Source organism: Dama dama, chromosome 22 (genome assembly GCF_033118175.1).
Source record: "Dama dama isolate Ldn47 chromosome 22, ASM3311817v1, whole genome shotgun sequence".
NCBI classification, from domain to species: Eukaryota; Metazoa; Chordata; class Mammalia; order Artiodactyla; family Cervidae; genus Dama; species Dama dama.
This window is the reverse complement of record NC_083702.1, coordinates 50,426,619-50,439,914: the sequence shown is the minus strand read 5'-3', so window position 1 is coordinate 50,439,914 and position 13,296 is coordinate 50,426,619. Positions and strand designations below refer to the sequence as shown.

Sequence of the window (13,296 nt, the reverse complement as noted above, 5' to 3'; positions counted from 1 at the left end):
ACCAAGAGCTGGACGTGACTGAAGCAACTTAGCCCAGATGAAGAAATTAAAGCAGAGAGATTAAGGTACAGCCTGGAGTCCAATCACTACTAAGTGGTAGCTCTGAGATTCTAACCCAGTTATCACATCAGTGCCATTGTTTTTCTATAACACCAGCTGCCGGGTATCAATTAAAATCTGAATAATAATAGTACTTATCCTATAAGTTATTATTATTATTGCCATAAGGATTTACTGAGATAAAGCCTGTAATGTGGCAATGCGCGGTGTGTGGCAATAGTAAATGCTCAAAAAATGTAAACTATACAGAAGAACTATACAAAAAAAGATCTTCATGACTCAGATAGCCACGATGATGTGATCACTCACCTAGAGCCAGACATCCTGGAATGTGAAGTCAAGTGGGCCTTAGGAAGCATCACTATGAACAAAGCTAGTGGAGGTGATGGAATTCCAGTTGAGCTATTTCAAATCCTGAAAGATGATGCTGTGAAAGTGCTGCACTCAATATGCCAGCAAGTTTGGAAAACTCAGCAGTGGCCACAGGACTGGAAAAGGTCAGTTTTCATTCCAATCTCAAAGAAAGGCAATGCCAAAGAATGGCCAAACTACTGCACAATTGCACTCATCTCACACACTACCAAATACTCAAAATTCTCCAAGCCAGGATTCAACAGTATGTGAACCATGAACTTCCAGATGTTCAAGCTGGATTTAGAAAAGGCAGAGGAACCAGAGATCAAATTGCCAACATCTGTTGAATCATCGAAAAAGAAAGAGAGTTCCAGAAAAACATCTACTTCTGCCTTATTGATTACGCCAACAGCCTTTGACTGTGTGGGTCACAACAAACTGTGGAAAATTCTGAAAGAGATGGGAATACGGGACCACCTGATTTGCCTCCTGAGAAATCTGTATGCAGGTCAAGAAGCAAGTTAGAACGGGACGTGGAACAACAGACTGGTTCCAAATTGGGAAAGGAGGACGTCAAGGCTGTATATTGTCACCCTGCTTGTTTAACTTATATGCAGAGTACATCATGAGAAACGCTGGGCTGGAAGAAGCACAAGCTGGAATCAAGATTGCCAGGAGAAATATCAATAACCTCAGATATGCAGATGACACCACCCTTATGGCAGAAAGTGAAGAGGAACTAAAAAGCCTCTTGATGAAAGTGAAAGAGGAGAGTGAAAAAGTTGGCTTCAAACTCAACATTCAAAAAATGAAGATCATGACACCTGGTCCCATCACTTCATGGCAAATAGATGGGGAAACAGTGGAAACAGTGAGAGACTTTATTTTTTCAGGCTCCAAAACCACTGCATATGGTGACTGTAGCCATGAAATCAAAAGACAATTGCTCCTTCGAAGAAAAGCTATGACCAACCTACACAGCATATTAAAAAGCAGAGACATTACTTTGCAGACAAAGGTCTGTCTAATCAAGGCTATGGTTTTTCCAGTAGTCGTGTATGGATGTGAGAGTTGGACTATAAAAAAGCTGAGTGCCAAAGAATTGATGCTTTTGAACTGTGGTGTTGGAGAAGACTCTTGAGAGTCCCTTGGACTGCAAGGAGACCAAACCAGTCCATCCTAAAGGAAATCAGTCCTGAATATTCACTGGAAGGACTGATGCTGAAGCTGAAACTCCAATACTTTGGCCATCTGATGCGAAGAACTGACTCCGTGGAAAAGACCCTGATGCTGGGAAAGACTGAAGGCAGGAGGAGAATGGGACAACAGGGGATCAGATGGTTGGATGGCATCACCAACTCCATGGACTGGAGTTTGAGTAAATTCCAGGAGTTGGTGATGGACAGGGCATGCTGCAGTCCATGGGGTCGCATAGAGTTGGACACAACTGGGCGACTGAACTGAACTGAGCTGAAATGTCAGCTAGTATTATTATTATACTACAAGTAATACTCAGGCAAATAAAAATGATGATACTGAACCTTTCCTGTGGGAGGATACCATGAGGCAGGCACTGCATTGAACCCCTTTCACTAATTAAAAAAATGTATCAAATCCTTATCAGACATCGTTAAGACTCATTGTGATCCATTTTACAAATGAGAAAACAGGGCTCAGGGAAGTAACCTGGCCACAGATAATAATGATAATAATAATAATGAGTAAAGGCAGGATTCAAACTCAGATTTATTTCACTTCAGCAGATGTACTTCTATTGCTTTCCTGTGTTGATGGTCTTCCTCCTCCCATCTTTTCTTTTTTTTTTTTTTTTTAAGAAAAATTTGGCAATAGTTTGACAGGTCCCTTATGGGATACAGTTTCATCAGACTTTCTAATGGATTACCACAGTGGTCCTGACATGGGAGACAGTTATCATCTGTTAAAGGGTGAGGGCTGGTGACCAGAGGACGTTCTTTAAGATACTGTCAGTGCTTGTTCTGTTTGTTTGTCATAGTTGGAATTTATTAAGGTTTGCAGAAGCATGAGAGGATGTACCACAAAAATCTGACTTTACAACAAGGAAGCATGGTATCAATGTACAGTGTTGTCAGCAAAACTGGGTTAGAGAGCCGAGGTTCACATTTTTTAAAGGCGATGGATGACATCTACTCTTGAATAAAATAAAATCCTTAAAATAAAAATGGGGAGACCAGCAGAATCTGTTACATTGGTGAGAAAGAAGAAGGGGGCATAAAATGATCCACGGTATTTCTAAATCTGGGTGACAAGTACTATTATCCTGGAATTCCCTTGAGATAATCTTCTGCATTAGAAGAGCCTTTTGCGGGGTATAGGGCTTTTGCTTCTTAAACGATTAATATCAAATATTGCATTCCCACGGCTATCCACATCCTGGTGAAACTCTCTTGGGAAGCAAGTTAATATGAACTCATTATGCTCCAATGGTTGAAAAAAAAAACACAGTCTTCTACAGAAAACTTAAAGGCACAGTGCTAAGAGTCTGAGCTAATCCAAAGCTGTTCTTAATAAAACCATTTGTGCAGAGTGTAAAATAAGGTCAAAGCTGCCTATGTTAGAAATTGTGAGAACTGGCAGTTTTCCCGATGATAATGGGAAAGGACCATTTTCACAAAAGAATAAAACAAAAATTTTTCTGAGACAGTGAGATACCTGACTCTTAAGGGATTATCTGGCACGTGGTTTCCCAGATCGCGCCTGACAGTGTGTGAGATCTGTTCAACAGGCATGTTTTGGGCATTTGCCATGCTCTAGGTACACTGATGCTGAAGCTGAAACTCCAGTACTTTGGCCACCTCATGCGAAGAGTTGACTCATTGGAAACGACCCTGATGCTGGGAGGGATTGGGGGCAGGAGGAGAAGGGGACAACAGAGGATGAGATGGCTGGATGGCATCACCAACTCGATGGGCATGGGTGTGAGTAAACTCCAGGAGTTGGTGACAGACAGGGAGGCCTGGCGTGCTGCGATTCATGGGGTCGCAAAGAGTCAGACACGACGGAGCAACTGAACTGAAGTGCACTGAACTGAGGCACAGTGTGCGGTTGCTGTTGTTGTTCAGTCGCTCAGTCGTGTCCAACCCTTTGCGACCCCAAGGACAGCAGCACACCAGGCTTCCCTGTCCTTCACTATCACCTGGAGTTTGGTCAAACTCATGTCCATTGAATCGGTGATGCCATCCAACCATCTCATCCTCTGTCGTCTCCTTCTCCTCCTGCCCTCAATCTTTCCCAGCACCAGGGTCTTTTCCAAAGAGTTGGCCCTTGGCATCAAGTGGCCAAAGTATTAGAGCTTCAGCAACAGTCCTTCCAATGAATATTTAGGGTTGATTTCCTTTAGGATTGACTGAATTAATCTTACTGTCCAAAGGACTTTCAAGACTCTTCTCAAGCACCATAGTTCAAAATCATCAATTCTTGGGCACTCAGCCTTCTTCATTATCCAACTCTCACATCTGTACAGGACTATTGTGTGGTGAAGTGAAGTGGAAGTGAAAGTCACTCAGTCGTGTCCGACTCTTTGCGACCCCATGGACTGTACAGTTCATGGAATTCTCCAGGCCAGAATACTGGACAGGGTAGACTTTCCCTTCTCCAGGGGATCTTCCCAAACCAGAGATGGAACCCAGGTCTCCCACATTGCAGGCGGATTCTCCAGGGGATCTTCCTGACCCAGGAATTGAATCGGGGTTTCCTGCATTTCAGGAGGATTCTTTAACAACTGAACCATCAGGGAAGCCCCCTGTAGCATGGTAGGGGTTGCAAATCAGTGACCTGAGAAAAGGATTATATTTGGCCCACAGAGCATTTGTAAAAGAACTGTGATAAGATTTTTGGGAGGTTTTGCATTAGCAGGCAGAATTTCTGACTTCTCTTTAAAAATCAGGAGGCTTGTCAACCATGATCAACATTCCCATGTGGCAATGGTCAGCTGGAGCTGACCAGAGGATGCTGTCCTTCAACTCTGAATGTGGTTTACTCAGTCCAGCCCAAATGCTTCATTCGTCTTACCTGTGTGGGCTCTGTGGGCATTTTTGTTTGGGATTCCTATGCTAAAGGCAACCAGAAGAGTCCCTGTCCTAATTTGGCTGAATGCCTTTTCATATTTTACTCCCCATTTGTATTTCTGTTCCATTATTATTCTTTACCTAAAGGCAAGTTTAATCATTTGTCCTAGTAATCTATGAACTCCTTGAAAGCAGGGACTATTTATCTCTTCTTTTTTTTCTTCCTTTTTGGCTATGAGACTCTGAAAAAGTTTTTTAACTTCTCTGTGTCTATTTCCTGCTTTGTAAAATGGGCATATTAATATTACTTACCTCACTGAGATGTTATGCAGACTAAATGAGTATATGCAAAGCATTTATAACTGCCTGGTGCATTTAAAGTCCTAGACCAATGGTATTTATTATTATTTCTTCAGGATTTAGACCAAGTGCTCAGTACATAATATATAATTTAATGTGGTTTGAAGTTGAATTTGAGGGTCCTAAATTAAACTAGACACCAAAGCAGAGGGTCATGCAATAAGGAAACAAGTTAAGGACCTAGTTGCTAGATCTAGGATGTAAAGTCAGTACTTGGTTCCAAGAAGCAGGGAGGGGTCCTCCTGAAATGGATCATAAAGTAACCGCAAGTCCTGAACGCAGAGCACCGGCCAGGCTGTCTCAGACACTGGCAGAGGAGCTAAGTGACAGACTGCCAAACAAATGAAAGGCCTAAATAGCCCCTGCCACTGGGAGAAATTAAGAAGCAGTCAGCCAGGCAAGATACTGGAGGTGGACAATAATAGCTCATTGACAAGGGTTTTATTGCTAGATATAGTTGCACTATCTAAAAAGATCCAGCCATATCATTAAGCTGAGATCATTAAATAACTGTAAGTCCATTTCTTTAAGACAGAGAATTAATTATGCCAGGAAGTGTTTTAAGTAAATTTTCTCCTTGGATTTTCTTAAATTCTGAGAGATTAGTTTTTCATTCTTCCTTCATTCTGGTTTAATACAAACTCAAAAGCGTTGTGTGATTTAAAAAAAATTTTTTTAAGATGAAGGTACAATGTATATACAATAAAACACCACTTACAGTGTAAAATTCTGTGAGTTTGGACAGACACAGTCATGTAACCCCTGCCACAATCAAGATATAGAACAATTCCATCATCTCGCCAAATTCCCTTCTTGTCCCTTTACAGTCACTCCCTCCCCCTAACTCCAACCGCTGATAATCACTGGCCTTTTTTTCTATCACTATAGTTCTCTCTCTCCAAAGTGTCAGATGAATGTGACATGAATGTGCCCACTTGCTCATTTGTGTCCAACTCTTTGCAACACCACGGACTCTAGCCTGCTAGGCTCTTCTCTCCTTGCGATTTTCCAGGCGAGAACACTGCAGTGGGTTGCCTGAGGGGATCTTCCTGATCCAGGGATTGAACCCACATCTCCTGTACTGGCAGGTGGATTCTTCACCACTGAACCACCTGGGGACCCATATAAATACGAAACACTTTGGGTTTGTCTTCTTACATTTAGCATACATATTTGAGCTTCATCCCTATTGTTTTTATCGATAGTTCATTACTTTTTTTGTGTGAGTAAGAGTCTACCATATGGATAGATATACCACAGTTTGCTTATCTTGACACCAATTGAAAGACATTTAAATTGGTAATTATGAAGAAAGCCTCTGTAAACATCCAGGACAGGACTGGGAAGCCTGGAGTGCTGCATCCATGGGGTCACAGGGAGTCCGACATGACTGAGTGACTGCACAATAACAAGCATCCTTAAATAGATATCCTATGAACAGAAGGTTTCATTTCTCTTGGGTAAATACCTCTGAAGGCAATTGCTGGGTCATGGCATGGGTGTATGTAACTTTATAAAAAAAAAAAGGTCAGTTGTCCAAAGTGACTGTACCATTTTGCACTCCTACCAGCCATGTTTGATTTCAAACAATTCTTATAGAATACAGTCTAAAGGATGAATCTCCATTTTCTATAGAGTAAAACATCTCAAATGCATCACCTAATATTCCAGGTCCTCCTTTTGGCCACTGAAGAACTTGCCTTCTCCCTAGCCATATGGCACAGCTCTCCCACATATATTCCTGGAGACAGACTCAGGCACCTGACCTCGGACCACGCCTGGTGCTCCCCCACTTGGGTGTTTTTGTTTATGCCGTTTGCTACCTGGAATATTCATCTTTTATTACTGAAAGTTTATGTAATCCCACTATTGATATCTTTTCATCCTTTAAGAATCCTGTCTGCTCTCCAAAAAAGACAATTAAAGGTGTTGACAGAGGAGGCCAATGAAACAGGCAAACACAAGCCCCTTGCTCTCTATGCCATTCAAGATTCGTGTGCGCCACGCAGCAAGAGAGAGCTAAGGAGGAGTCCAGAGCACTGCAGAGGAAAAACAGCAAAGTCTTTGCCATAGCAGGTCTCTTTCCCCTTATTACAAAAATAACTAGAACTGGCAGCATGGTATAAAGTGAATTCTCATTACTTGTGGCCATCTGGGAGACCAAAGCTTTCCCATTTATGCAACTTTTGGCCAGTTCTGGATGCGACTCAAGACCTCTCTGCTCCAAGTTTTTTTTTATATTTGGATAGGTACACATGCACATATGACTCTAGCAGAGAAGAGGAATAAAAATGCCAATTATTTTATAACACAGCAAACATGCACTTCCTATAAAAGAGATGAGGTACATGGGATGGATCTGTTTTCTTCCCCAAACAGCTTGGACTCTGCCTAGATGCATAGATGAATCTCTTCCCCAGACCCCCCGAAGTGCTGAAGTCAGCGCCACATGCAACGTGTCCATTTCATCACTGGAGAAGCTGATGCAATTCCAAGGCGCAGGGCGGGCCAGGGCTTGGATCTTGCAGCATTGTTTACCAGTATTCCAGGGTGGCTGCTTCTGCAGCGCCTGGTAATCGTAGAAAGCTTGCCATCTGCAGCTCCGGAATAATGAGCTGGCAGTCACCGTCTGGGACTGCCATTGTGTGAATGGGCCCTGCATGCCCACTGGGAGCGCTGACACCTGTCGGGTTGCGGAGGAGGACCCGGTCGGCTTGATGCCACTCTCCTCCAAGAGGTGGACTCGGCCCTGGACCTCCGCTCCATCTCGTAACCAGGCAGGGGTCTCAGCGTTGAAATGAAAACGGAAAGGAAGCCGATTCTGTGCCCCTGGTCGAGTGACTGTTTCCACCCTGTCAATCCCAGCCAGACATCCTCAGCCCGTCCCGCTAGAGGACAATGGCTCTTTCGACAAGCCCATTCGGGACCCTCCCAGGACCTTTACCTCCACTCTCCCAGTTTAAAAAGCAAACAAACAAAACAAACCGTTGTCTTGCAAAGTAAACAGCTGCCCACCCTAGCCCCGCCGCCCGGCCCGCCCCGGATCTGGAAAGCAGCCCCCGGGTGAGAGCCGGGACGCTCGCCCGGGCGAACTCACCCGGCCGGTGGAGAAGCGCCGGAGCGCCTGGCCGCCCCGCCACAACATGCTGGAAAGGAGCGCTCGCGCGGGCAGCCCGGGAACAGCTCAGCCCAAACTCGGCCTGGAGCCTCCGGGTCCCCGGCGAGTCCCGGGACCCCGCTTACGGCCCCGCCCCCTCGCCTGGCCGGGCTCCGGCGGCCAATCCCGTGCGACGGGGCGGGGCGTGCGCAGGTCTCCCGGAGCTGGCCTGGTGTCCAGCCAGAGGGACGGCTTCTGGCGGCTGTCTCGGTTCCACCCTCACTAGCTGTGGGATCTTCTACCAGTTACGCACACCTCTGAGGTATGTAAGAATCTGCCTTGATGCTCATTCTGACACCCCAACTCATGCCCTGAAACACTCCTGAAAAGACAACGTGGAGCCGCGGAAGATGAGGGGTGGGGGCACCTTCGCCACGTCAGGGTCCCGATGCCTACCTCGTAGTCTGATCAGAACATTTAATGAGATTGTGTATAAAGCACTTGACAACGGGCCTGGCACAGAGCTGGTCCCTGATGATGGTGAGGCGGTTCCCTCACCTGCCTGAAGAAACGCTCAAGGCATGCTTTAGCTGAAACACCTGTATCAAACACAACTCCTTAGCCTGGCATTCAAGGCGTCTGTAGTTTGGCATTTACTCTTATTTCTTGCAACCCCTTTGCACCTGTAATTCAGTCTGAATGTAGTACTTCTCTATGATTTCTTGGACAATACCTCCCAGGAAAATTTGCCGCCTGTCACTTATCACCAACTAAGCATGACCAAATTCTTTCTCGGCTTAAAGGTATAGCTCAAATGTTGCCTCCTGGAGAAACAAATGTTTTCCTGATTATTTTTCCTCCCCCACCTCCTGACATCCCCAGAGTAATCTTTCACTCCTCTCGACTGGGAAAGATTTTTCTCTATGCATCTATTCAGTACAGTTCAGTCGCTCAGTTGTGTCCGACTCTTTGCGACCCCCTGCAACAAGCCAGGCCTCCCTGTCCATCACCAACTCCCGGAGTTTACCCAAACTCATGTCCATTGAGTCAGCAATGCCATCCAACCATCTCATCCTCTGTCATCCCCTTCCCCTCCTGCCCTCATCTTCCCCAGCATCAGGGTCTTTTCAAATGAGTCAGTTCTTCGCATCAGGTGGCCAAAGTATTGGAGTTTCAGCTTCAGCATCAGTCCTTCCAATGAATATTCAGGACTGGTTTCCTTTAGGATTGACTGGTTTGATCTCCTTGCTGTTCAAGGGACTCTCAAGAGTCTTCTCCAACACCACAGTTCAAAAGCATCAGTTCTTCAGCGCTCAGCTTTCTTTATAGTCCAACTCTCATATCCATACATGACTACTGGAAAAACCACAGCCTTGACTAGATGGACCTTTTTTTGCAAAGTAATGTCTCTGCTTTTTAATATGCTGTCTAGGTTGGTCATAACTTTCCTTCCAAGGAGTAAGTGTCTTTTAATTTCATGGCTGCAGTCACCATCTGCAGTGATTTTGGAGCCCCAAAAAATAGTCAGCCACTGTTTCCCCATCTATTTGCCATGAAGTGATGGGACCAGATGCCATGATCTTAGTTTTCTGAATGTTGAGCTTTAAGCCAACTTTTTCACTCTCCTCTTTCACTTTCATCAAGAGGCTCTTTAGTTCTTCTTCACTTTCTGCCATAAGGGTGGTGTCATCTGCATATCTGAGGTTATTGACATTTCTCCCGGCAATCTTGATTCCAGCTTGTGCTTCATCCAGCCTAGCATTTCTCATGATGTACTCGGCATAGAAGTTAAATAAGCAGGGTGACAATATACAGCCTTGACGTACTCCTTTTCCTATTTGGAACCAGTCTGTTGTTCCATGTCCAGTTCTAACTGTTGCTTCCTGACCTGCATACAGGTTTCTTAAGAGGCACGTCAGGTGGTCTGGTATTCCCATCTCTTGAAGAATTTTCCACACTTTATTGTGATCCACACAGTCAAAGGCTTTGGCATAGTCAATAAAGCAGATGTTTTTCTGGACCTCTCTTGCTTTTTCGATGATCCAGCAGATGTTGGCAATCTGATCTCTGGTTCCTCTGCCTTCTCTAAAACCAGCTTGAATATCTGGAAGTTCATGGTTCATGTATTGCTGAAGCCTGGCTTGAAGAATTTTGAGCATTACTTTACTAGCATGTGAGATGAGTGCAATGGTGCTCTGGTTTGAGCGTTCTTTGGCATTTCCTTTCTTTGGGATTGGAATGAAAACTGACCTTTTCCAGTCCTGGGGCCACTGCTGAGTTTTGCAAATTTGCTGACATATTGAGTGCAGCACTTTCACAACATCATCTTTTAGGATTTGAAATAGCTCAACTGGAATTCCATCACTTCCACTAGCTTTGTTCGTAGGGATGCTTTCTAAGGCCCACTTGACTTCACATTCCAGGATGTCTGGCTCTAGGTGAGTGATCACACCATCATGATTATCTGGGTCGTGAAGATCTTTTTTGTATAGTTCTTCTGTGTATTCTTGCCACCTCTTCTTAATATCTCCTGCTTCTGTTAGGTCCATACCATTTCTGTCCTTTATTGAGCCCATCTTTGCATGAAATGTTCCCTTTGTATCTCTAATTTTCTTGAAGAGATCTCTAGTCTTTCCCATTCTGTTGTTTTCCTCTATTTCTTTGCACTGATCACTGAGGAAGGCTTTCTTGTCTCTCCTTGCTATTCTTTGGAATTCTGCATAATCTTTCCTTTTCTCCTTTGCTTTTTGCTTCTCTTCTTTTCACAGCTATTTGTAAGGCTTCCTCAGACAGCCATTTTGCTTTTTTGCATTTCTTTTTCTTGGGGATGGTCATGATCTCTGTCTCCTGTACAATGTCACAAACCTCCGTCCATAATTTATCAGGCACTCTGTCTTTCAGATCTAGTCTCTTAAATCCATTTCTCACTTCCGGATTTGATTTAGGTCATCTTAGGACGCCTTAGTCAGTTACTGGTATTTAGGTACCTGTCGTCTTCTCTACTGGAAGCTCTTTGAAGACTGAATCCGTGCCTTATTTATCAGGATTTACAGTACTTAGCACTAAGCAGAGCTCAGAAAATACTTGTTGAAAGAGAGAACAAATCAATGAATGAATGTGTTTAAGAAGATAAGAGGGAAAGAAAAAGAACCATTAAAAAAATTTATTGAAGTATAGTTCATGTACAATGTAGTGTTAATTTCTTATGCACGGCAAAACCACTCAGTTATACAGATGTGTGTGTGTGTATATATATATATATATATATATATATATATATATGAACCATTCTTAAAGCCTGCAGAATTGCAGCAAACATCCAGGGTTTTGCTTTAGATACTGTCTGTCCCTTCACAATTTAACCCATTTCCCTGACTGCATTTTGTGACTTCTTGCTTCTCTTAAACTTCCGAATATTGATACTCATTTTGAATTGTTCTAAATCAGGGAGGGTAAGCAAGGAGTGTGGCTTTTCCTAAGTGAAGATTCCATAGTTATATACTTCAGCTCCCAACTTTGGAAAATGAGTTTATGTTTACCCAAATATAACAAAACATACATGATGCCTAAAATTTTCTTCTATAAGAACCAGAAATGTAGTTCTTTTTAGAATTGAAAGTTAAGTCAAATGCAACTAGAGAGGCTAACAAACAAACAGAAACTAAAAACACCTGGCAATCTAGACTTCTGCATGCATGCTCAGTCGCTCAGTCGTGTCTGACTCTTTGCGACCCCTTGGACTGTAGCCCACCAGGCTCCTCTGTCCATGGGATGTTCCAGGCAAGAATACTGGAGTGGGTTGCCATTTCCTTCTCCAGGGGGACCCCAACCAAAGGATTGAAACCTATTGCTGGCAAATATGGAGATGAAATAAAGCAAACTTTAAAATAAAAAACTTGAGAGACTTTGTTTTCAGTAGACATACAAAAAAGGAATATTAGAGTATCCTTCAAGCAGGAGGAAAATTACCCACTTGGAAGCCCAGACTGACAAAAAAGGCAATTATGTGAGGGAATTTAAGTAAACACTGACCATATGAACAAAACCAATAATAAAATCTTGGATATATATATACATACATATATATATATATATATATATATATATCAACAAGATATATATATGAAAATATAAAAGCAATAATAAAAAAATTGTTGGATAAGTTGGGAAGGTTGGGAGGAATGGAATAGTCTTCAAGCAGAAAGAAAATTAATACTAGATGGAAGCTCAGAAATGGAGTGAAAAGTATTAGAGAGGGTAAATAAGAGGACATTTAAATTAGTATTATATAGAATAATTCTAATAATGGTGATCTCATATAATCTCTATGTGTTACTTTCTTCTGTCTTTTTCTTTTTGGATTTTATGAAACAGAAGTTTAAGATCACGGGTTAGAAGATATCACACATTTCAAAGAAATGTGAAAGACTTGTGTTTCTAATGTTGAACTTGATTTCCCTTAAACTTGTTTCTTTTTTAAAAATAGAATTTTTTTCTTGGGCAATATTTCCCCATTCCTGTATAACTTTGTGTGACACTGATGCTTACTCAAGAGAGCCCATGGTACCTAGTGTTTTTTACTTCTCTAGTGTTAGAATATCTTTTTGTTTTTGTTGAAGATGCAAATGAAGTATGTATATGCATAACCTGTTGAATTCACTTTTGTGCCATTTTTGTTAATATAGTAATTGGTACAACTTTTTGCATATGTTGGAACTGATTTTACACATCAGGTGATAGAGGATGTGCCAGATGGAAACCCAAGAGATTCCATACAGAGCTCTGTGTGTAGAGCTGTGTATAGAAAGAGTGGTTTATGGTCTTGGGCTTCTAGAATATCATACTGAAATCTTCACTCAGTTTGCCATCAGTAAGTGTCTACTTTTGTGACTGACATCTGTGACTTTCAGGGGCCTTGTTCACTTATAATATGTTGCCCAGCAATTTACTTAATGTTAAATCATGGGTAGAATATCCATTGATAATTTTATGAAACTGCAAGTCATATAATCTATAAATTTTTTAAACATATAAAAATTTTGCTTTCACAGTCAACTTCGGGATTTTAGAATAAATTTCTGTGAGTTTTCACACTCTCCTTTTATTTGACTGTTTTTTTGACTCAAACTGATGTGTAGCCATTTATACTGTTTGGAAACATAGCCGTCTGTGTTTATTCTTAATTTGTTCTGCTGAATACTCTATGTTGTTCATTTTTAGAATGGTATTTTGACTATAGATTCTTCTTTTAATTAACTGACTCTTGAAAACCGGTATTATTAGTAATGTTTGATTATTATTCAAGTGAAATTAGTTTCATGATAAAAGAAATACTTGAGAGCACCCACCCAGGGATCTACAAGAGGGAGAACTGGAGTG

At 42.4% G+C, this 13,296-nt stretch overlaps 1 protein-coding gene across 1 annotated transcript in view; it reads right to left on the bottom strand.

Moving 5' to 3' along the window:
• Positions 1-8,045, bottom strand: part of ALDH1L2 (aldehyde dehydrogenase 1 family member L2) — a 57,320-nt gene extending 49,275 nt beyond the window's left edge. The window contains exon 1 of the mRNA XM_061125459.1: positions 7,918-8,045. Coding sequence (XP_060981442.1) covers positions 7,918-7,965 — 48 coding nt within the window. The 5' untranslated portion in view covers positions 7,966-8,045. The remainder of the gene's footprint in view (positions 1-7,917) is intronic.
• Between the last annotated feature and the right edge of the window lie 5,251 nt (positions 8,046-13,296).